Source organism: Chlorocebus sabaeus, chromosome 17, assembly GCF_047675955.1.
Source record: "Chlorocebus sabaeus isolate Y175 chromosome 17, mChlSab1.0.hap1, whole genome shotgun sequence".
Lineage (NCBI taxonomy): Eukaryota > Metazoa > Chordata > Mammalia > Primates > Cercopithecidae > Chlorocebus > Chlorocebus sabaeus.
The window spans coordinates 28,786,577-28,812,488 of NC_132920.1; the positions used below are offsets into that span (position 1 = coordinate 28,786,577).

The 25,912-nt window shown below is 36.4% G+C and overlaps 2 protein-coding genes across 2 annotated transcripts; both read left to right on the top strand.

Annotated features, from left to right (window-relative positions):
* The first annotated feature begins 2,432 nt into the window (after nucleotides 1-2,432).
* On the top strand, nucleotides 2,433-3,526 carry LOC103221900 (olfactory receptor 2J1). The gene has a single exon (XM_038005682.2). The coding sequence runs from the start codon at nucleotides 2,472-2,474 to the stop codon at nucleotides 3,408-3,410; it is 939 nt and encodes a 312-aa protein (XP_037861610.2). The 5' UTR covers nucleotides 2,433-2,471; the 3' UTR covers nucleotides 3,411-3,526.
* Nucleotides 3,527-10,381: 6,855 nt separating this feature from the next.
* On the top strand, nucleotides 10,382-17,076 carry LOC103221899 (olfactory receptor 2J3). The gene is made up of 4 exons (XM_007973332.3): nucleotides 10,382-10,619; nucleotides 10,859-10,976; nucleotides 11,134-11,185; nucleotides 14,119-17,076. Exon 4 carries the CDS (start codon nucleotides 14,129-14,131, stop codon nucleotides 15,062-15,064), a length of 936 nt encoding a protein of 311 aa, XP_007971523.3. The 5' UTR covers nucleotides 10,382-10,619; nucleotides 10,859-10,976; nucleotides 11,134-11,185; nucleotides 14,119-14,128; the 3' UTR covers nucleotides 15,065-17,076.
* The last annotated feature ends 8,836 nt before the right edge of the window (nucleotides 17,077-25,912 follow it).

Genomic DNA, 25,912 nt, shown 5'->3' on the forward strand with positions numbered 1-25,912 from the left:
AGAGTTTTGTACTGAGAACATCACACCAGGACAACTCCTTGAAGGGCATTAATTGCAACTTTGAGATTTATAATCCCAAAGGCCCCAATTAACGAAAGAGTATCCCATTATTCTTTTTGTTTCCATAAAGATTGCATTTGCTCTGGGATAAAGGGTCCATCCCCTGATGCCTTGAATGCCCTAAAGTATTCCCACATTCTGCTAAAAAGCAGATCTTTTGGACAAACTCAGGCTGTCTTTTCTGTAGCAATGACAATCACAGTTATTTCCAGACTCTGTTGTCCATAGTTAGATTTAAAACATTGGCAAAAATGTTATAAGAAGGCAATTAGGTTGATGTTTTTAGGTTGTACGGCAACCAGAGCGCCCCTTCGTCAGTTTATACATGATGAGGTCATAGGTCAGGAAGAGAGTGACAGGGAACAGAGACAAGCACAGGAGGGTCAGTACTGAAAGAAGTTGGTGCACTTCTTAAGGGGTAGACAGCTTCCATATTTCAAAATCGCAGGAAGTGTAGATTTTAAATGTTCTTACTACAAAAAAATGATGGGTGTGAAGTGATAGATACATTAACTAGTTTAATATAATCATTCTATAATGTATATACATATCAAAACATTACAATGTACTCCATAAATATATACAATTATTACTAGTCAGTGAAAAATTAAAGTAAGAAAACAAACCAGATATAGTATAAAGGAATGAATAAGACACGAATTGGGAAAATGTCTCTTAGTAGTAATTGAGGAAAGAAGAGACACTCAGCCATCCATTTTCCCTACAGTGTTTGATTTAAAAGAAGAGAGAAGGTATTTTATTCCACAGCTCATAGAAGCTACATTTGATAGGGTCTTCATTTCCCTCTTTTCCACCAAGAAGAAAATCAAAGCTACAAACTTGTCTCTACATGAGGGTTTTTTTTTTGTCCCTTATTTCCTATCCCTTTTATCAACTCTGGAAGAAGGCTGAAAGACGGTTTATACAACAGAAAAATATCAGATTTCACCTTTTAATTACTATAGTAGGGAACTCAGGCAGCTACATTAGGAAAGAAAATTATGCCTGCATTAGCAAAAATATCAGCATTAGAGTTCAAGTATCTTACAGAATATTACCTTTCATCCTAGGGAAATTTTTTAAAAAATTCTTGCAATTTTTTCAGGATTTCTCAAAAAGTAATAATCATTCCATTACCAACAATATGGAAAAGTGTGCAGATATCTTTGTACCTGTCTGGAGCATTTGCGCAGACTTGGCCCAAGTTCAACGTTCCTAGTTCTCCAGCTGTAACTCAACTAATTGCGCAAACTTTTACATCTTTTTCAAGAGTGAAGATTAGAATATTTGAGTCGTTAAAAGTTTTTCAGAACACTGAAGGTGAGTCAGGTATAAATAAATTTGTCTTTTGTCATATTTTATCAGAGAGTATGAGAGGAAGAGTTGGCTGTGGCAGGAGGGGAGCAGAAGGGGGATGGCAATGCTATTTAGGAATATTGAAGAAAACCCAGAAATACAAATCATAAATTGTGACTCAGAATTTAAAGTATAGTTCAGTTATTGGCCTAAAGCATATAAAATTTTTTAGAAACCATGTTTAAGTCTTCTTATCCCTGTCTAACAATCTGTGTTATACATTCTTTCAATTTCAAATGCCACATTCAGATCTCCTCTTCACTGTTGTGCATCGAAACACTCTTCCTTTCTCTCTTACCCCTCCCTATGGTTTTGTTAGACTCTGTAATCTTTTTCTCTTCCAATAATAATTACACCCCCCATTTACTTTTGGAAGCATTATATCACTGATATCTCGACTCTATTTTGCTTTATTAATCAGCTTTGCTTATATTGTGAACTTTTATAAGTTGGTGTGTGTGTGCATATGTCTGTTTAAACCTTCATTTGCACGTTATTTTATTTGTCTAGAAATAAACTGCTAGCATAAATAAATGAATATCATTTAATTCTTTCTATAATCATATTCAATTAATTCTTTTCAGTTAATATTAATATTTTAAAGTGACTACCTAATTGATTTTTAACATGGGAAATTTCTATCTATAAGTAGGATTATTATGACTGCAGTTATTCCTTTCTCTGTAACTGCAAAACTGGAAATAGTCTGAAAATGCAAAAAAATCAATTTAACTTTTAAAAATATAAAATTATTTTCTTAAATATTGTCTTTCTGATTATGGAATATCTTAGTCTTCATTTATCCAAATGTTAACTCAGAGATGTATATAAAATAACTCAGTAACTTGAAAAGCTATTGCTGGTATCCACAGCTGGAAAAATATCTCAATGAAGCATATAAAGGAAACTGCATAAAAATTCTACTGTCATAATGGTGCGCACTATCTGGAATTGGGGTACTTTTTTCTCCAATCTGTTTGCAAGTGAGCAATTGACAGTGCATGGACAGACTTTGAGTTTATGTGATTCTTTCTTTAGGTACAGGAAAAATAAGAATGATGATGGAAAAAAATGCAAGTTTTGAAGACTTCTTTATTCTACTTGGATTTTCTAACTGGCCTCATCTGGAAGTAGTTCTCTTCGTGGTTGTCTTGATCTTCTACTTGATAACACTGATAGGAAACCTGTTCATCATCATCCTGTCATACCTGGACTCCCATCTCCACACTCCCATGTACTTCTTCCTTTCAAACCTCTCATTTCTGGATCTCTGCTACACCACCAGCTCTATCCCTCAGTTGCTGGTCAATCTCTGGGGCCCGGAAAAGACCATCTCTTATGCTGGTTGTATGGTTCAACTTTACTTTGTTCTTGCACTGGGAACCACAGAGTGTGTCCTACTGGTGGTGATGTCCTATGACCGTTATGCAGCTGTGTGTAGACCTTTGCATTACACTGTCCTCATGCACCCTCGTTTCTGCCGCTTGTTGGCTGCGGCTTCTTGGGTAAGTGGTTTTACTACCTCAGCACTTCATTCCTCCTTTACTTTCTGGATACCCCTATGTGGACATCGCCTAGTGGATCATTTCTTCTGTGAAGTTCCAGCACTTCTGCGATTATCATGTGTTGATACCCATGCAAATGAGTTGACCCTCATGGTCATGAGCTCCATTTTTGTTCTTATACCTCTCATTCTCATTCTCACTTCCTATGGCGCCATTACCTGGGCTGTACTGAGCATGCAATCAACCACTGGGCTTCAGAAAGTGTTTGGAACATGTGGAGCCCATCTTATGGTTGTATCTCTCTTTTTCATTCCAGTCATGTGCATATATCTCCAGCCACCATCAGAAAATTCTCCTACTCAAGGCAAGTTCATTGCCCTCTTTTATACTGTTGTCACACCTAGTCTTAACCCTCTAATCTACACTCTCAGAAACAAGGATGTAAGAGGAGCAGTGAAGAGGCTAATGGGGTGGGAGTGGGGAATATGACAGGGAAATCATGTTGGCTGTTGTTGTTTTTCTTAGGGTCTTGTCCATTTTGAAAGGTGTTTTCCCTGCTTCTTTGTGATTTGTTTTTCGTCTAACAGTTCACAAAACATAGAATAGTTCAGTCTCCCATTTGTTGCTCTTTTTAATATTTAGTTCTGAAATACTATGTTGAGATAAAGTTTTTGATTAGTACCACTCTGGTCTTTTACAATTCTATATTTATTTCCATGAAAATTGTGTACTGTGGTTTAACATAAATAAATGTGTATGTGAATAGTTATGAGAAGATTATTTCAAAAATGTTGGAAATATTTCTAACAGTGTGCTAAATTATGAATTGACTATTGATGTATACAGAAAGAGAAGGGCAATATTGCAAAGACGTACGCTAAAGAAGTTTTTGGTTATTGAACAAACCTTAAATGAAGCTAAAAATAGTCACAGCAAAGAAAAATGGTAAACATAAAGAATAACACTGTTTATTATATGGTAAAGGACGTATCATAATTTTTTGGTTCAAGTTCACTTTTTAAAGACACTAAGTTACTTAAATGTTAGATCTAAAACCATAAAAACCCTAGAAGAAAACCTAGGTAATATCATTCAGGACATAGGCATGGGCAAGGACTTCATGACTAAAACACCAAAAGCAATGGCAACAAAAACCAAAATTGACAAATGGGATCTAATTAAACTAAACAGCTTCTGCACAGCAAAAGAAACTACCATCAGAGTGTACAGGCAACCTACAGAATGGGAGACAATTCTTGCAATCTACTCATCTGACAAAGGGCTAATATCCAGAACCTACAAAGAACTCAAACAAATTTACAAGAAAAAAACCAACCCCATCAAAAAGTGGGCAAAGGATATGAACAGACATTTCTCAAAAGACGACATTCATACAGCCAACCGACACATGAAAAAATGCTCATTGTCACTTGCCATCAGAGAAATGCAAATCAAAACCACAATGAGATACTATCTCACACCAGTTACAATAGCAATTATTAAAAAATCAGGAAACAACAGGTGCTGGAGAGGATGTGGAGAAATAGGAACACTTTTACACTGTTGGTAGGACTATAAACTAGTTCAATCATTGTGGAAAACAGTGTGGCGATTCCTCAAGGATCTAGAACTAGAAATACCATATGACCCAGCCATCCCATTACTGGGTATATACCCAAAGGATTATAAATCATGCTGCTATAAAGACACATGCATACGTATGTTTATTGCAGCACTATTCACAATAGCAAAGACTTGGAATCAACCCAAATGTCCATCAGTGACAGACTGGATTAATAACATGTGGCACATATACAGCATGGAATACTATGCAGCCATTAAAAAGGATGAGTTTGTGTCCTTTGTAGGGACATGGATGCAGCTGGAAACCATCATTCTGAGCAAACTATTGCAAGAACAGAAAACCAAACACTGCCTGTTCTCACTCATAGATGGGAATTGAACAATGAGATCAGTTGGACACAGGAAGGGGAACATCACACACCAGGGCCTATTGTGGGGAGCGGGGAGGGGGTAGGGATAGCATTAGGAGATATACCTAATGTAAATGACGAATTAATGGGTGCAGCACACCAACATGGCACATGTTTACATATGTAACAAACCTACACGTTGTGCACATGTACCCTAGAACTTAAAGTATATATTAAAAAAAGACATTAAGTTATATAATTTACCCTGTAGGTCTACATACTTGTCACAGTGAACAGTAAACTAATATCTCTTTAAAATGGCTCATTCATTCTTCTGTCCATTTATTCATTAATTTATTCTTCATTAGCTAAATCTTATTGAATGTGCACTCTCTCCCAGTTTGTGAAATTCTTGGTAACATGTATAAATATAACGTATTTTGTCTGAACAGAATGCACTTTCTGTTGGGAAAAATGGCAACTTAAGATAAAAGATGAAGTATCTGTACATGGCTTAATTTGTGAATGGGGTTAATGCTAATAAATTAACATAGCTTTTAAAAATCAGAAACAATATACTCTGATTACTCTTTAAATTGTATACATCTTTCGCTTTTTAAAAATCAAAAACAAAACAAGAAGTTTGGCAATAAACTCTGAAAATAAATACCAATTCATAGCTCCTGTAGGAAGACAATGCTATTAAATGAAACAAAACAGAATATGTGCTTAATTTGCTTTAGTTAGCTTAGTCAATGACATATTGAAGACAGCTTAAAACTCTTAACATCCTTGTTCTTTGCTGAATAGCATTATTAAAAAAATTATTTACTTTGATTTTATTTTTTCCAGTTTTACTGAGGCACAAATAAAATTACATATATTTAATGTGCACAATGTGATTATATATAAATCAAACCGAATTGTGAAATTATTACCACAATCAAATTGACACATCCATCATCTCACATAGTTACTGTGTGTAGGGGGAGCAGGGAGGGTCAGGACACTTAAGATCTAATCTCTAAGCAAATTTCAAGTATACAGTACAGTATTATTAACTATAGTCACTCTAATCTACATTAGATCTCCAGAACGTGTTCATCTTATGACAGAAATTTTGTACCATTTGACTGTCTCTCCACTCCCCACCCTCCAGCCCATGGCAACCACCATTCTATTCTCTGCTTCTGTGGGTTCAGTTTTTTTATTTTGTTTGATACAGGGTCTCACTCTGTCACACAGGCTGGAGTGCAGTGGTGTGATCTTGGCTCACTGCAACCTCTGCCTCCCGGCTTCAAGCAACTGTCCTGCCTCAGCCTCCCCAGCAGCTGAGACTACAGGCACCCACCACCACACCCAGCTCATTTTGTATTTTTAACAGAAACAAGTTCTCACCATGTTGACCAGGCTGGTCTTGAACCCCTGGCCTGAAAAGATCCACCTGCCTTGGCCTCCCAAACTGCTAGGCTTACAGGCGTGAGCCACTGTTCTTATTTGAGTTCAAATTTTTTAGATTCCACATGTAAGTGTTATCATACTTTTTTTGTCTTTCTGTGTGTGGTTTATTTCACTTATCACAATATCCTCCAGTTCATCCATGTTATAACAAATGGCAGGATTTTCTTTTTATTGGCTGAATACTATTTCTCTCTCTCTCTCTCTCCTGTGTGTGTGTGTGTGTGTGTGTGAGAGAGAGAGAGAGAGAGAGATCAGATTTTCTTTATCCATTCTTCCATCAATAGATGCTTAGATTGTTTCTTCATCTTGGCTATCATGTATAATGCTGCAATGAACACGGGGGCATAGATACCTCTTCGAGATACTTATTTCATTTTTCTTGGATAAATACCCAGTGGGATTGTTATCACATCACATCTCACAAGACTTCACAAAATGTGAGAACATAGATTCCTCCTGCCTCCATGGAAATCTTGCCATTTTGTAATATGTCATGTGTCACTCCAGCTTCTCATGATCTACAAGACTCTTTTCTTTTCAAATTTATTGAAGTATAATTTATGTACAATGAAATCTACACATTTTAAGTATATAGTTCAATGAAGTTTTTCATATTTTCTTTTCATTGTATTTTTGTTAGACATCAAATATTGGATTTAATAAGTGATCAGAAAAAGTGTATAATTATAATCCTTTATGCTGTAACAGTACTATACAACTTATAAAGTACATTAATATACTTTGTTTCATTAGAATTTTGGTCATCATAGAAACCCTAAAGCTTTGTTGACTATTAGCCTCTTGAAACAAAGGAAAAATAAGATATAAACATTGTTGTTCCTACATTAAAGTTTAGGAAATTGAGTCTCAGAAAGATTAAGTAGTCTTGTCTAAACGCACACACTAATAAATGGCAAATTTGAGTCTCAAAGACAGGTCTCTCAATATCAAATTGAAAGAACAGTTCAGTGAGTTTGACAAATGTATAATTGTGTAAATACCACCACAATCAAGATTGTAGGACATTTCTATTACTCCCCAAAGAACTTGTTTTGTTTTGTAGTTAACTCTCCGCTTTTAGTCATAGGCTGAGGCAGCATTAATTTTCTCTAAATGTACTTGGTTTTTCCATTTTTAGAATTTCAAGTAATTGCAGTCATGCAGTATGTAATCTTTGGGTATGGCTTGTTTCATTTAGTGTGATGTTTTTGACATTTATTATGTTGCTACATGTATCAGTTACTTTTTCCTTTTTATTGCTTGTTAGAGCTCCATTATATGAATATGCTACAATTTATCCATTTATCTGTGATGGGCTTTCGGAGTATTTAAAATTTTTGGCTATTATGAATAATGCTGCTATGAAAATTTGTATGCAAGTGTTTGTGTGGATGCATGTTTTCACTTAATTTGGGTAAATACCTTTTATTTGTACCTCTCCAGGAGGACCACATGCTTAGTGTATATTATCTTTATGAACTACTGCAAAAATGTTTTCAAAGTGGCTGTTCTATTTTCACTTCAAACAGCAGTGTATGAGAGTTCCAACTGAACTCACATTCTTTCTAATACTTGGTGTTGTCAGTTTTTATACTTTTTACCTCTTAAGTTAGGTTACCTGTGGCTATAATTTGCATTGAGGGATGTCGACGTTGACTATCATTTTGTGTGCTTTTCACATGCTTCTTATACGTTATTTTGTGTAGTTTCTGTTCAAATATTTTACTCACTTTAAAAATTGCATCATTTGTCTTCTTATTGTTGAATTTGAAGTTCTTCGTATATTCTGAACTCAAGTCCTTGGTCAAACAAATCTCTAGGGTACATGTGCACAATATGCAGGTTTGTTACGTAGGTATACATGTGCCATGTTGGTTTGCTGCACCCATCAACTAGTCATTTACATTAGGTATTTCTCCTAATGCTATCCCTCCCACATCCACCCCCGCCCTCACAGGCCCCAGTGTGTGATGTTCCCAGCCCTGAGTCCAAGTGTTCTCATTGTTCAATTCCCACCTATGAGTGAGAACATGCGGTGTTTGTTTTTCTGTCCTTGCGATAGTTTGCTGAGAATGATGGTTTCCAGCTTCATCGATGTCCCTGCAAAGGACATGAACTCATCCTTTTCTATGGCTGCATAGTATTCCATGGTGTATATGTGAATTTTCTAGACCTCAACTCCGACTGAGCTTCCCATCTACAATGCTTTAATAGTTTGTGATCTACTCTAATTCACATTCCTCCTATACAAACACTCGAATTAAAAGAAGCTCAGCAGAGATCATTTACTATAATTTATTCCTTTTGATTCCTCAGATGTGACTTTCACTGTGTTTTATTTATCCGAGTGTGTATTGCAGAGAAAAAAGTTGAGAGTTACTGCCTTAGAAATACTTTGCTGTAATTAAATCATGTTATGCCATCTGTATTTTCACAAGTTACTAACATCACACCTAAAAATGTTAACATTTGCTGGTACCCAGTAGATTGGCAGGGGCTAAAAACTCTCCTACAAGTCTAGTTACCAAAACATGAAAAATAATGGAGCTTGGTACAATCTCCTACAGACCAGGATATCAGACATTTCCTGAATTTTGATAACTGATTGAATTCTGCTAGTCCCCACAAGTTGTAGGATCACTGGTTAAATTCTTCTCCAATAAGACAGAGAAATTTAAGCATATGATTATATGACTATTTAATCATATTTATCTTAAATAACATTTAATATATTTTAAAGTAAACTGGAGTGATATATACCAAGCTCATGGTAATTGTCTCTGGATTTAGTGTTGTGTCAGAGAGTGACAGTTAAAGGGGATATGAACTTTATCTGTGACACTTTATGTGCTCAAAATGCTAAAAATAAAAATGGCAAAATTTATGGTTGATGATTCTGAATGATGGGAATATAGATGTTTATTTTTAATATTTTAGATATCTAAAATAAAGGATGAAGAAATAATGTAGAATGCCTTGTTAAAATATCAGTTCAAGTTAAAATTCACTATAATGGTAATAGCAGCTAGCATGTATTGAATGACTATGCACTAGGCATAGAGGATAATGTTTACATGTTTTTCATATTGCGTTTTTGCAGCAATCAAGACTACTGAAGCCAAGACCATTTCAGCTGCTTCACATAAGTGGACAGGAAAATACCTGATCATGCGCTTAAAATTACTGACTTTAAAACATAATTGTATTGTAAATGTGACTTGATTTTCATACCGAGACTTTGGTACACATGGTATCACCTAGATGCAATGTAACAATTGAAAAATTCTCATTAATTTATAAACTCATGATGTGCTTTTTTTTTTAAAACACGAGATGGAGATAGCTATCACAGCTAATTTAACTTTTTAATATATTTCAGCAAAGCTTTTAACAAGACATCAAAATAAATTTTTGATAACAATATTTTGGAAATATTAAATAATTTTGTTAAAAGTTTTCTGAGTTTGGTAGTGACCTTCTGAGTATAGTTTGAATGGTCTTCAAAGGTAATTTTTAACACCTTTGCAGGGCTGAACTTGGCCTTGAATTTTAGAGATGTTAGACACAATTAAAGAATTCAAATTAATAAAACAAATATGTATAATGTAGTACTTATATTTGCTTTTTAAAAATGTTTCATGCCTTTCCCCATTCCCAAATTAGACTACCTGACAAGCTACATCTCAAATTTGGCCCCTACCATACTGAAGAATTGGGGAAGAAGTTTCAGGTAACTCAAACCATTCCTTTCCCTGTAAATACAGCTCAAAGCGTTTTTCTCAGTGATGGTTGGACTATAGATTCCTTGTTATCTTAGTACAACAATGTGGCATCATGCCAAGAGCATCACTGAGAAACTGTTCTAACCAGGACAACTCCTTGAAGGGCATTAATTGCCGCTTTGGGATTTACCCTCCCAGTAGCCCCAGTCAAGGAAAACAAGTCACATTCTTTTGTTTCCAAAAAGGGCCCATTGGACTCTAAGATAAAGGCCCATCCCTTGATACACTGAAAGCTCTCATAAGTTTATCTTTTGGGTAAAACTAAATTTTTTAGTAGACTCAGAGCTTTCTCTTCTATAGCAATGATAGTCATAGTTACATTCAGACTGTTTTCCTAAATGATGTAGTAGATGAGGGAAGTGTAGGCATTTATGTTGGTGATTTCAAGGTGATAACAATCAGAGATCAGATCAGTCTGTGCATGATGAGGGAAACAGTTGGGAAGACAATATACAAGGAATGTGGACAGACACAGGAAGGACAGAGTGAAAGGCATTGTTTGAGTACTGCTTAAGTACTAGGTAAGAGTATAAAGAATTATTATAAGAATAAAAAACTTGGCCAGTGACATGGGGATGGGGAAAATATGTCATTTTCTCCCTCCATTATACTTGATTTCCAAAACTAGAGAGGATCATTTATTCCTAGTCCATGAAAGCAACTTTTAACTTTTAATTTTTGTGGGTACACATTAGGCATATGTATTCATGGGGTACATGAGATTTTTTTTTGATAATTTCTTCCTTTTTATTTTTTGTAGAGACAGGGTTTCACTTCATTGCCCAGGCTAGTCTCGAACTTCTGGGCTCCGGAGATCCACCCACCTTGGTCTCCCAAAGTGTTGGGATTACAGGCGTGAGCCACAGTGCCGGACCCAGGTATTTTTGACACAGGCATACAATGTGTAATAATCACAGCAGACTAAATGGAGTATACATCACCTCAAGCATTTATCCTTTCTTTGTGTTAAGGATAAGTTAAATTTTTGATAAGGCTTTTAATTTTTGATAAGGCTTTTATTTTCTGCCCCAACAGTAAGAAGAAAATTAACCCAGAAAAATTCCTACCTTTTCCTTACTTGCATCTGGTAATTTTTTGTTTCTTTTTGATCTCATATCTCATTCTAACCTCCCTATGTAAGACTGCTGAAGGATGGGTCATGCAATTGGCAAAGATATCTCACAGCTGCCTCTTGTTTTAGTTAATGTACTAAATTATCGAGGGAACTACAAGAAAAAAGAAAATTATATCTGCATGAGAGGAAGTAACTATAACATTTGTGTTCATATTTATCATGATGTATTATCTCCTATTCTAGAGAAATTTTTGAAAATCTCTTGGAAAATTTTCATCTTCCCTCTAGGGCTATGACCTTTAAGTGAAGTAATCTTCATGATTTACTCTTTGACTATTGCTGTTTTTTGATTCAGCTGTAGTTTTAACATTTTCTGTTAAAACAATGTGCAGACTAATTTTCCTGGATGGTTTCTAAGTAGCTGAAAGTAATCTAGATGAGTGTAACAACTGGCTAATGATTATTTACATTACCAAGTCTATTAATAGGGTCTGAGGTCAATCTTTTAATCTTGGGACCAAACTGAATGTTCCAAACTTTTCTGCTGAAACTCAACCAATTGGCTACTCCTGACATTTTTTTCAGGAGTTGCATTTATAAAACATGAGCAATTAAGAGACCCCCAAAAGAGGTAATCACAGGTGGCTCCACAATGATTTCTTTCTTCCTGTGCCATAGCCAATTGGGAGGTATAAGAAAAATAACTGACTGTGGGAGTAATGAAATAGACGGCACATGGCAAAGCTGGAAGACGCGAAGAATTCAGAGAAAAAGGGATAAATAGTGGGTTACTATGCCTGACACAATAACTATATAACAAAAGTAAGTATTATTTTTTTCTGTGAAAGACTGAAAACTCACTGGAGAAAAAGCATCACCTAGGAGTCATAACTATTTGTAAGATATTATTTTATTTTTAACAAAAAATGTAGCATGAGATTCACTGGGCGCAATGTATTAAATGATGAACAGCCACTTAATGATTCATTAAATATTCAGAACTCTCTAAATTAGAGAATAAATATGTACTAATTATAGCTCATGCTCAGAATTTATATACTATCTAAATTATTGTCCTAGAGAATAATACATCATGTAGAAAGCTTCTTCAGGCCGTGTGGTTCAGCTTTGTGAACCCTGTGACAGACACACCTGCAACTCTAAGACCTTCACTCAGGTTCTTCTCCATTTTCCTGCCCCTCCCTCCCACCTTTCCTTCCTTCTCTGTTCTCTCACTGAAGTTTTATCTTCCTTTCCCTAAAGTTTGAATCTTTTCAAATTCAGTTATAGTCACACATCCTTTAGAAAGTATTCTATCACTGTTCTCCCCAGAGTTTTAGCTGAGTTCATATCATGAATATCCGTACATCGATGAGCAATTGTCTGTGTCTTCTCTATTTGTATTCAATTTTTCAGTTTAGGAATACATTTTGAGTCCAAGTAAACAAATCAGAAAATCAGATTCTTATCTAATTGAAGCTAAACATTTTTTGTTTAGGTGAACATTTTGAAATAACGACTAAATTCAATATTTTCAACATATCTTTTCACCCATGTGTAAGATTATTGGGGTTACAATGATTACGTTTTCCACAATCACACTTAAGGAAATAGCCTGAAAATGGTGAAAAGAAAACTAAAGTTCCTTGTTTACTAACAAAGAAAGATTTTGTGTTTTATGGAAATTATCTTCCTTAGCTAGCATAGGAATTTCTTTCAATTACCGTTTACCTAGATGTCACCCTAAAATGAATGAGAACTTGATAGTTATTTTTCTATAATAAGGCAAACATCTGAATAAAATATAAAGTTAAAAAATTATTTTGTATTTTTTTATTATGGTAAAATTTCAAACTTAGAGAAGAGTTGCAAAAAAGTAGTATAAAAGACTAACATTTACCCTTTAACCAGATTGAGTATTAGTTTACATTTCCCCCCAAAGCTTTGTTATATCATCTATTATCTATCTATCTATCTATCTATCTATCTATCTATCTATCTATCTATCATCTCTTTTTCTGGACTAGTTGAGAGTAAGTTGTAGATGATACCTTCCTTTACACCAAATACTTTATTCAGTGTTTTTTTGTCTAAGAAAAAGGATGGTACTTTACATAAGTCCAGCACAGTACCCAAATCAAGTCCAAACTGAGATTTCTTAAATTGTCTCAATAATTTTGTTAATAGCTAGTTTTTGAAAAAATGCAGGATTGTACACTGAGAAATCATGTCTCTCTAGTCTCCTTTCATCCGGACCAGTTCCTCACCCTTTATTTTTCTACTTAAGCTTGATAGTTCTGAATTGTATAGGCAAGTTATTTCTCTCAATTTGAGTTTTTCTCCTGTGTCTTCATTATTAGAATTAGTCTGCATTATTAGAATGTTTAACACAAATATCACTGAAGTGACATCATGTCCTGTTCAGAGCATCATCACAGCAGGCTCATGATGTTGGTTGTGCAAATACAGGCGATCTTAAGATCAGTAAAACCACCTGGTTATGGTGGTGTCTGCCAGGTTTTTCTACTATGAACTTCACTGTTTTTCAGTTTGAAATTAACAAGAAATTTGCGAGGAGATATTTTAGACTATTTTAGATTTGTACATATCCTGTTCCCCATCAAATTTTTATCCACTAGTTTTTGCAATCATTTATGTTTTTCTTAAGACCATCACCCTTTCTATATTTGTTAATTAGGGATCTACTGTACGGAATAGCTTTATCTTCACCATTCATGTATTTATTCTTTTAGTTTTTATATCAGTATGAGCTTTATAATTCTTCTTTTGTTAAATTCATTACTACTAATGGTTAAATTGTCCTACAATTAAATGATGGCAAGCCCTTCAAACTGGCTTTTATTTTTTATTCAAGTGTGCTGATGTTTTTGGATCATTTGTTTACTCTTTTTTGAGTTTACCTGCCTCTTTTTTTTTTCTCTCAGGTAATAGGAAATGAATGATGATGGAAAAGTCAATGCTAGCTCTGAGGGGTACTTTATTTTAGTTGGATTTTCTAACTGGCCTCATCTGGAAGTAGTTCTCTTCGTGGTTGTCTTGATCTTCTACTTGATGACACTGGTAGGAAACCTGTTCATCATTACCCTGTCATACCTGGACTCCCATCTCCACACTCCCATGTACTTCTTCCTTTCAAACCTCTCATTTCTGGATCTCTGCTACACCACCAGCTCTATCCCTCAGTTGCTGGTTAATCTCTGGGGCCCGGAAAAAACCATCTCTTATGCTGGTTGCGTGATTCAACTTTACTTTGTTCTTGCACTGGGAACCACAGAGTGTGTCCTACTGGTGGTGATGTCCTATGACCGTTATGCAGCTGTGTGTAGACCTTTGCATTACACTGTCCTCATGCACCCTCGTTTCTGCTACCTGCTGGCTGTGGCTTCTTGGGTAAGTGGTTTTACCAACTCAGCACTTCATTCCTCCTTCACCTTCTGGATACCCCTGTGTGGACACCACCAAGTAGATCACTTTTTCTGTGAAGTTCCAGCACTTCTGAGATTATCGTGTGTTGATACCCATGCCAATGAGCTGACCCTCATGATCACAAGCTCCGTTTTTGTTCTCATACCTCTTGTCCTCATTCTCACTTCTTATGGTGCCATTGTCCAGGCTGTACTGAGGATGCAATCAACCACTGGGCTTCAGAGAGTGTTTGGAACATGTGGAGCCCACCTTATGGTTGTATCTCTCTTTTTCATTCCGGCCATGTGCATATATCTCCAGCCACCATCAGGAAATTCTCAAGATCAAGGCAAGTTCATTGCCCTCTTTTATACTGTTGTCACACCTAGTCTTAACCCTCTGATCTACACCCTCAGAAACAAAGATGTAAGAGGGGCAGTGAAGAGACTAATGGGGTGGAAGTGAGCCTGTGTACGTGTCATATTAACAATAAAATGGAGTCTCCCCTCACAATGATTCATCCTTCCATTTATTTATCAACGATTCTTTTATTCACTCACTCTGTTAGCACTTGCTGAGCATGTACTCTAACAAGGTCCTGGAGTTCCTGGTGACAGGTATGAATAAAACACAGTCAGCCTAAATACCATTCACTTGTGGAGAAAACAGCTATGTAAAATCAAGATAAAACATCTATAGCGATGTTTTTCCATGGCACAAACCTAATGAATCCAAGACAGACTTTTCTTGATTGAAAATAAGGCATGAAATTTGTTGTAAATCTTGATAAAAGTGAAGTTATAATTCCTATGAAAAGATGATACTCTCAATTTAAAAATCTCTACAATATGTCTTTTAATTTCTTGCTTTTTGGGCAGAATACTTTTCTCTTCTATCTTTAGTTTAGTTGAATACACAGCAAAATACTTCAAATCCTTTTCTCCAACACTGCTTTTTCTTTGTTGGATAGTAAATTTTGAGAGGAATTTTGGTCCATATTCTTTCATAGCCAATATCAATAGTAGGACGATAAGTTTTATGAATTGTAGCAAGAGAGTCTTTGAAGCAGTGTAGCAGAAGTCAGCATCTGAGATCCCTCTTTTTTGCAAGGCAGTGAGAAGTATACAGGAAGTAAAAGGGGCTGGTAAAGCAGAGCTATGTAGCTTATAAAGAAATGGTCATCATAGGTTTGGTACACTTAGGTGAGGTAAATGCTTGGAGCAACTGCATAACCTAAGGAACTATGGAGAACATTTGAGGCAAATAGAGCGCTAGGCTCTGAAAATGACTTGAAGCAAATGGGCGTATGAATGAATTATGTGAAAATATATTGGAAACATTTTATGATACAAGCTGTCATATGGAAAATGATAGTTTACTTTTACTTTAAAACTTGATCTAATTTGAATATTTATGGTTAATAAGTATATTATGTATGTCAATATATGTGTTTCAAATAAATATATTTCATAGAAGTTGTTGTTTTGTTCTATATATTATTGTCAACCATCTTCATCTGAAATAATGGTGCTATACCTAGCGCAATTTAAACTGACAGTCAAATGAAGTGGAAAAATTACTAAAGGAGAATTCACTATAAAGTAACATACTTGCAATCCCTGAGTTTTCTGTATAACTCAAATGTCAGCTGTAGCTTTTGAGGCCTGTGAAATTTAGATATGATTGATTCGCACACGGTTTCCTAAATTATAAAAATAAAAACACATCTCGGAACTTCCCTCCAATTTCTAGTGTGACTTGCAATTGCATTGATTCTGCTGACTTTATCTTCCTTCTGCATCTGTGACTCTTCCTTTATTTCTAACTAGGCATGAAAAATATGAGGCATGTGCCCTTGTCCTTAAGCTTACCCAAGAAATGAAGAACCAAGAATCGTGTATGTAAAATAACTTTTAGCAAACAATTGGGACCACGTAGGGTAAAACATCACATAAAAACACATTTTTAAAAACTTAAAGAACATAGCTTAGCCCTTTGAACTCTTTTCTACTGTGGAAATTTTATGATTTGGAACACTTCCTGTAGCATCCTAGTTTCTCACCTACTAAAATCACCCCCCATCTTTATTAAGGATAAGTAAAAAAATTGTACTTATGATATACAGCATAATATTTTGACATATGCATAATTATGCAATTCTTATTCAAGCTAATTAACAGATCATTAACTCACATACTTGCCTGTTTTGTGGTGAGAACATTTAGGACCTGTTATCTTAGCAATTTTCAAGTGTGCATTACAGTACTATTAACTATAGCCACCATATTGTAGAATAGATCTCTTGAATTTGTTCCTTCCAACTGAAACTTTGTACTCTTTGACCAACATCTCCCCATTTTCCCTATTTCTCTCTACTCCTAACCCCTGACAAATATCATTCGACTACTCTGTGCTTCTATGAATTCACTTTATGTTGATTTCACATATGAGATCATGCAGTATTTATTTTTCTGTGCCCTTTTACTTAGCAAAATGTCTTCAGGTTTGCCATGTTGTTGAAAATATTAAGACTTCCTTCTTGTTTTCAGGCAGGATAGTATTCTATTTTATATCTACTACACTTTCTTTATTCACTCTCATTGATTTAATACCTTGGCTATTATGAATTTGCTGTCATAAAAATGGGTGTGCAGACAGCTCTTCAACATAATGATTTAATTCTTTTGGTTATATACCTAGAACGTATACAAATGGATCATATGGAGTTCTATTTTTATTTATTTATTTTTAATTTATATATTTAATTTAATTTTATTTTTTGAGACAGAGTCTCACTCTGTCGCCCAGGCTGGAGTGCAGTGGTGGAATCTCTGCTCACTGCAAACTCTGCCTCCCGGCCTCAAGTGACACTCTTGCCTCAGCTTTCCGAGTAGCTGGGACTACAGATGTGTGCCACTTTGTCCAGCTGATTTTTGTATTTTTAGTAGAGATGGGGTTTCACCATGTTGGCCAGGCTTGTCTCAAACTCCTGACCTCAGGTAATCCGCCTGCCTCGGCCTCCCAAAGTGCTGGGATTACAGTTTTAAGCCACCCTGTTTGGCAATATTTTTAACTTATTTAGGAACCTTCACAGTGTTTTTCATCATGGCTGTCCTAATGTACATTTCCAAAAACAGTGTATAAGGATTCCCTTTTCTCCATATTCTTCTCAACATCTGTTATCCTTTGTCTTTTTTCATAATAGACATTCTAACTGGTGTCAGGTATGAGGTGATATCTACTGGTGTGGACCTGGACTTTAGGTCCACTGGAGCCTCGAGCAGTGGGGACCAACCTGACCTGGTGCTAGAGCAGAACTTACTGCCTTGGAGGCTGGTCTGGAGTCTGGGTTTATGAGGCCCAGCTTATATGTACTGGTCTGGAGGCTAGGTCCTTGGGTACTGGCATGGGTCTTGGGGTTACGGAGTCTGACCTGGGGGGCCAACTGGCACTGGAAAGTCCTATTTTGCCATTTTATTGATATCACTTCTCACTATCTAAATTTTCTTTTTTTTTAATTTTTAACTTTCTGTGCTCTTTTCTTCTTTTTCTCTTACAAAACATATACATTTTCTTTTATATGTATAGACTTTTTGTTTTCTTTTGGGAGGTTATAACATATCTAATGTTGAATCCTAGCCATATTAGCCTGTGCTATTTAATTTGTAATCTGAGAAATAGATCACTTACCAAAAATTCCACCAAAGTTTAACACAGATATTATTGTTTTTATTGTTTTGTATTTTTCAAACCAGTCGAACAAACTTTATGCAGGTTTATCACAGATAGGACAATAGGAATGAGTTTTCTCCCTTTATCAAACTGAAGGGAAAAAGATAGGTGGCTTGCATAACTTCTGGCAACTTGTATGTGAAAAAATCAGGGTAAGGGCAATACCTTTTTAGCTTTGGAGGACCATTCCTGTGTCAACAACACTGAAGGCAAAGTAGAAGCCCTGAGATGCTCCCCTTGTCAGCCCTAAACCTTATGAAAACGTTTGTGAACTGGAATTTCCAAAGCACACATGAATTTGTGCCACAAGCAACTTTACTGAAGAACTAACAGTGAAGCCAGCTTTTTCCCAGATAGGAATGAAGGTTAACTGCACTGAAGCATCAGCTTTTTTCACCCTGTAAATTTCTCCTCCCCATTCAGACAGATGTCTCCCAGTCTTTGTCTACTATATCTTACACTTATTGCTGTGTAGCATATTCTTACATACATGCTCAATTATCTTTCCTTATTTTAACTCTGCAGTACAGGATTATTGGCACAAATATGTCATACAGGTAACCACAGAAAGAAGCTCTAAGCTCTGGCTTCCAGCCTAGGTACACTCTGTCTCTACTCTGCTATGTGGCTCAGGTTCATATCTTCTGTTTTACATATGTGAGGCTGGAAAGGTGATTAGTGATCATATATTATGAAAACATTACATGACTTCAAACATAACTTTCAAATACAAGTGATTATATACCAAATATTATCCAACAATCGAAAAAAAAAAAAACTCACAGAAAAGTTATAAAAATTGTAGAAAGACTTACCACTGAGCTTCACCAGATTTGAACAATGTTAGCATTTCAACATGGGTGGTTTATCATTCTCACTTTATACTAATATTAATATGCATTTAAAATTGTTTTCTAAAATATTACAGAGTGTAATGCCCATGTACCCCTAGGTTGTCACAAGAATATTTCCGAGGAAAGTATCTAATCCAGGATCATAAGTTGGCAGTGTGATATCTCTTATTCCTCTTTAATTAGTAACTATTCCTCAGTCTGTCTGTGTCTTTAATGCACTTTATAGTTTTGAAGAGTACAGGCCATTTACTTTATTTTAACAAAATAATTATTTTTAACAAACAAGGGGGATTTATTGCTTATAAAACCAAAACGTTCAGCAGCAGTGTGGGCTTCAGGCACAGTTTGATCAGTGCTCTGGACCAATATCTCTGTAGTTTCCTCAGCTGTGTCCTCTTCCATGTATTGGATTTGTCATCAAGTTGATTCCCCTCACAATCACGAAATGTTGTCAGCAATAATCAGGCCTATATGCTTCCTTGTTCACATTCAAGAGAATGGATACCATCCTATAACCAATAAGCAAAAATGGCTCTTCATACAGAGCTTCATACTGAAGCATGAGTTGTCAGCACATTTCTGGCAATATGATTGGGACAAGGGGCGAAAATGCAATGATTGGCTGAGATTAATTGGGGGCCACTTCTGAAGCCAGGTTTTCAGTGAAAGGACCATATATGCAAAGCCATCCTTCAAATCCACAAAGCAGATAAATCAAAGAAGGAGACAGACAAATCTAGCTTGTTGGTTTGGGGTGATTTACTAAAGGAATTTACAGACATATATGTTGTCTTGGGTGGCCACAACATAGTTAGATTTCTGCACTGCAGTCCTCCAGATTTAGGGCTTATCTTTTGAGGAAAACATATTTGCTCTGAAAGAAACGTGTGGGTACCTACAGGTGCCACGGACTATGCGTCCTACAACAGCGCCAAGGGTTGTTTTGCAGGAAACTTACAGTGAACACATGTTCCTACATAAAGAGTAATATATCAACTTAACATCTTATAGGCATTCCTGGACTTGGGACTTGGGGTTATTCAGAAGTTACATGGCAGCTTAGCATTTAAAATAAAGCCACTCTTGTCCCTGCACTGGGAGTGGGGTTAATTTCATCCAAAGCACATGCTACACAATGTAGGAGAGATGGGATAACTATTGGGAGGCAACAATAATATCATAGTCTCTATTGTCTGCATGAGTAAACTGACCACAACAGAACTAGTAAGTGGTGAAGCTTGGATTCAAATTTGGGCTTTCTAACTTCATAGTTTGTTCTTAATCACTAGGCAATTGTTCCTCCCTATAGATATCTGAACTCTTTAAAACAAAAAGGTGAGGATTCAGTATGCACATTTCTTGGCTCTGTGCAACTGGTCATGGGAAGGGCTTCATTTTCTCGTGTTCTTTAACACCTAATATTTGAACCGCACTGAATTTATCTCATTTTCTTACTGTCCTGAGGATGTTCACAGGAACTTTTCTTTCAAGGTTAAAATGTGTCACTCATACCTCAACCAAACATTTCATATTTGCAGTAATTATGCTTATTCACATAAGGTTGTAAATTCCTCAAGCCTCAACCAATGGCTGAGAAGTGTTTTGGGCCACTGTACCTTTAACAGGACCTTGGTGCATGAAGAACATCAGCGACAATGCCATTTTCCTAGAGCACTGGGCAGTATCTGCCATATATAGGCCAGTAGTTATTTTTTATTACTAATTTTTCTATTATTACTATAGTGGTTTCCAAATAATGATTCTTAAAGTTCCATCATTCCTTCTAAAATTATTAGTTTGTGTGGCAGGCTAAATACTTCTTCTCCTTCTCTTAAATGATCACATCCTAATCTCTGGGACCTGTTATTATGTATTACTTTACATGGCAAAAAGATTTTTATAGATGTGATTAAATTCAGAACCTTGAGTTGGGATTATTATCCTGGATTAGCCAGGTGGGCTGACATGGTCATATGTGTCCATATAAGAGGGAGGCCAGAGGTCAGAGAGAAAATATTCTGCTGCTGACTTTAAGGAAAGAGGAATGGGCCACGAGCCAAGGAAAACAGGTTGCTTCTAGAAGCTGGAGTAGTTGAGAAAACAGATTCTCTCTTATAGCCTGCAAAAGAAATGCAGCCCTGTAGACCCAATTTAGTCTTCCTATCTCCAGATATATAAGATATTTTTGTTATTCTAAACACCAAATTTGTAGTAATTTGTTACAGCAACAATGGAAAACTAACAGAGTTGGCATTCTATATGAAGGAATAGCTTTCCTTTGTTCCTGTGTGTGTGTGTGTATGTGTGTGTTTACGTGTGGGTATCAGGTATTATTTATCTATGTGTCTATCTATATATCATAATACGGTCTTATGCATTCTTATTTCATTCTGTCATTATTTTGATGCTGAAATGGTCACTGTTTTGGCTAGAGAGAACCCCTTCCAGTTGGCTCATACATCTTTTTTATATGTCTCCATACTTCTTAAGGCCAAGACGGGAGGATCATGAGGTCAGCAGATCGAGACCATCCTGCTAACACGGTGAAATCCCAACTCTACTAAAAATACAAAAAATTAGCTGGGTGTGGTGGCGGGCGCCTCTAGTCCCAACTACACAGGAGGCTGAGGCAGGAGAATGGCGTGAACCTGGAAGGCGGAGCTTGCAGCGAGCCGAGATGGCGCTACTGCACTCCAGCCTGGGCGACATAGAAAAAAAATATTTTCTTACTGTTGGCAAACTGAGATGATCTTAACATATCTGACACTTTTCTTTGGGAGGAGTAGCTAACTTTGTTTATCTTAGGTCAAATGACCAAAACTTTGAATAAAGTAGTGGGGTTTCCTAATGAACAATTCAATAGAAATGCATGGAGTAGATAACACCAAGAGATGGTAATATTGTTGACAAATATTTATTTAGTTATAACATCATATTTCTTTACCCTTTCAGGAAATGGAAAGTTGTTGTATTGTGCTTGAGAGTGCGGCAATGCTGAAGAACAGTGACTGGCTATGGGTTTGGGGAGTCATTTGGCAGGAGTGTAAATCCTTGAAGTTTGAAGATCTTTCAAATTACCTTGATTCTCCTCAACAAAATATTAGCAAACCCAATCAAACAGCACATAAAAACCTAATTTCTTAGCTTTATGATGAAATAACTGTTTCCTCACCTTTTCTATCATCTAGAGGTAACCTACATTCCTTGACTCATGGCCCATTCCTCTATATTTAAAGTCAGCAGTAGAGTATCTGCCCTTTGGCCTCCAGTCTCTCTCTTATATGGACACGTGTGATTATGTCAGCTTACCTGCCTAATCCAGGGTAATATCCCCATCTCAAGATTCTGAATTTAATCACATCTGTAAAGTCCTTTTGCCATGTAACGTAACGTATAATCACAGGCTGCAGAGATTAGAGTGTGATCATTTGCATCCCACTACCATGATCCCTTGTGTCCCAGGGATAAAGCCCACCATGATCAAGTAGGCTTTATCTCTGTGAGGAAAGGTTGGTTCAACATATGCAAATCAATAAATGTGATTAATCACATAAACAGAAATGAAAACAAAAGCCACGTGATTATCTCAATACATGCAGAAAAGGCTTTAGAAAGCACCATCTATCCTCCCCCATTGGCATCCCACTGATGCTCTGTCCTGGTTGGTAAGTGCAGATTTAGGTTCCAAGCAGAACACTCCCACTGTTCTCTGCAGTTTGTTGTAGAATCAGAGTGTCTTGGCAACCAAAGGCAGATCTGGTGCTATGGAGGACCTGCTTACTGCTATGAGGTGTTACTTTATACAGGTCCTGGAGAAGCTGATCGAGGCCAAGTCACTGTTGCAAGGAGACATGAGACTCACATCAGAGTTCTATGGCTTACCATGAGAGATGGTGGTAAGTGCAGCTATATTTGGATTTTGTAATTATAAAAACCAACTTCATGTAAAGAGAGTAAAAAGAGTTTACCAGAGAAGTTCCTTCTGTAGTTGAAGACAAACGTAAAGTTTTAATAAATTAGGCAGATTAAAAAAGAACATGAGCTTGGCGTGCTGGCTCATGCCTATAATCCCAGAACTTTGGGAGGCCGAGGCGGATGGATCACCTGATGTTAGGAGTTTGAGACCAGCCTGGGAAACATGGTGAAACCCCATCTCTACTAAAAACACAAAAAATTAACCAGGCGTGGTGGTGGGTTCCTGTAGTCCCAGCTACTCGGGAAGTGAGGCAGGAGAATTGCTTGAACTTGGAGGCAGAAGTTGCAGTGACCCAAGATTGTGCAATTGCACTCCGGCCTGGGCAGCAAGAGCAAAACTTTGTCTCTTGAAAAACAAAAAAGTGTATGAAAAGCTAAATTATTTTAATGGAGTCCTGCCCTTAGAACAAGGCATCAAATCCTCTAAGTGTATAAGAAATTTGAGTTCAAAATAGATGCTTTGAAAAAAAATAAATAAAATATTTTTGAAAAATGCAAATTTTTACAGATTTAGGGTGTAGAAGGGCAGTTGTGTTCCATGGATATATTGCATAGTGGTGAAGTCTGAGTTTTCAGTGTATCCATCATCCAAATAGTATACACTGTCCTCAATAGGTAGTCTTTCATCCCTCAACCCTTTCCGAACCTCCCACTTTTTGGAGTCTCCAATGTCATTATTTCACTCTGTATCCACATGTACCCATTGTTTAGGTCCCACTTATAATTGTTAATATCTAGCCTTTGGCTCTCTGTTTTTGAGTTATTTCACTTAAGTCAATGGCCTCCAGTTCCATCCATGTTGCTATAAAAGACATGATTTCCACTCTTTTTATGGGGAAGTAGTATCACATTTTAGAAATCCAGTAGTCCACTGATGGACACTCAGGTTGATTCTATTACTTTGCTATTGTGAATAGTGCTGCGATATACATAGACATGCAGGTTTCCTTTTGATACAATGATTTGTTTACCTTTAGGCTGATATCCAATAATGGGATTGCTGGGGCAAATGGTAGTTCTATTTTTAGTTCTTTGAAAAGTCTCCATACTGTTTTCCACAGGGGTTGTAGTAATTTACATTCCCACCAATAGTGTATGTATTATTATTATTTTTTCCCTTGGTAAAATTTGTGTTTTTTTGGTCTTGATTTTTTAATAATAGCCATTTTGAATGGCATAAGGTAATATCTCATTGTGGTTTTAATTTGCAATTGTCTTATGATTAGCATTTGTTCATATGTTTATTGGCCATTTACGTGTCATCTTTTGAAAAAAAGAACATCTTAAAGTTCAGAATGGGGCCGGATGTGGTGGCTGATGCCTGTAATCCCAGCACTTTGGGAGGCCGAGACAGGTGGATCACAAAGTCAGGAGTTCAAGACCATCCTGGCTAACACGGTGAAACCCTGTCTCTACCAAAAATAGAAAAAAATTAGCTGGGCATGGTGGGGGCCTGTAGTCCCAGCTACTTAGGAGGCTGAGGCAGGAGAATCGCTTGAATCTGAGAGGCAGAGGTTGCAGTGAGCCGAGATTGCATCATTGCACTCCAGCCTGGGTGACAGAGCGAGACTCCATCTTAAACAAACAAACAAACGAACAAACACTTCAGAATGAATTACATTTATAACTAGATTTAGAATATGGGTTCAGTCACTGGAAGTTGTGTTCAAGTATTTTAAATGGTGAGAATCTCATGCCAAAATAACCTTAAAACCATGTCAAAAGAGAAAATCCTCACTTAAGACAGCAATAAAATAAGGTTTGGATGAGCATTTCAATCTTGAGAAAAACCTAACCTGTTTGCAAAATAAGCCCAAGGATTGGATGACAAGTTTACCACTGGGCAAAAAGATATTTATATCTTTGGATTAAGTGCTAAGTGATAAGAAATCAAACCAAATATTTGAGTGAACAATTAATGAATATTCCCTACTAGGAGAAGATAAAATGGATGCTGCGACTTAGAACTGGATCAAATCAGAATGAATACCAATCAACGTTCAGTCGAAGGGGATTGGAGGAAATTTGTTTATGCTTCTTAAAATGCTTTTTTTTTTTTCTTTTTTGAGATGGAGTTCTGCTTTGTTGCCCAGGCTGGAGTGCAGTGGTGCCATCTCGACTACTGCAACCTCCATCTCCTGGTTTCAAGTGGTTCTCCTGCCTCAGCATCCTGAGTAGCTGGGATTACAGGCATGCACCACTACTTCTGGCTAATTTTTGTATTTTTAGTAGAGACAGTGTTTCATCATGTTGCCCAGGCTGGTCTTGAATTCCTGACCTCAAGTAATCCTCCCAATTTGGCCTTCCAAAGTGCTGGGATTACAGGCATGAGCCACCATGCCTGGCCTCTTAAAAGACTCTTCATAGAGAGAGAAATAAAACATAAATAAAACATAAATAAACATAAATTTATTAGAAATAAAACATAAAACGAAAATCATTGAATCATGAACCCTTAAAAATCACACTGAACATATTCAGCATGAATTAAGCATTTTTCTAGTACGAAAATATAGCTTGAAAGTAAGGTTCAGAACATTTAGCCAATGTTCAAGTAATTTCTACACTGTATTGAGAAAATGGAATAATTTCATGGATTATTTGTACTAGAAAAAGTTAATTAGAAAGTTTTCAAATACACGTTAAGTGATAGATAGAGAAAAAAAAAACCCCACAAAATTCTTAGAGAAAAAATGAAAAAAGTGTCCTGTTCTTATTAAAGACATGATATGATTTCCGGCATTTAAAGAAG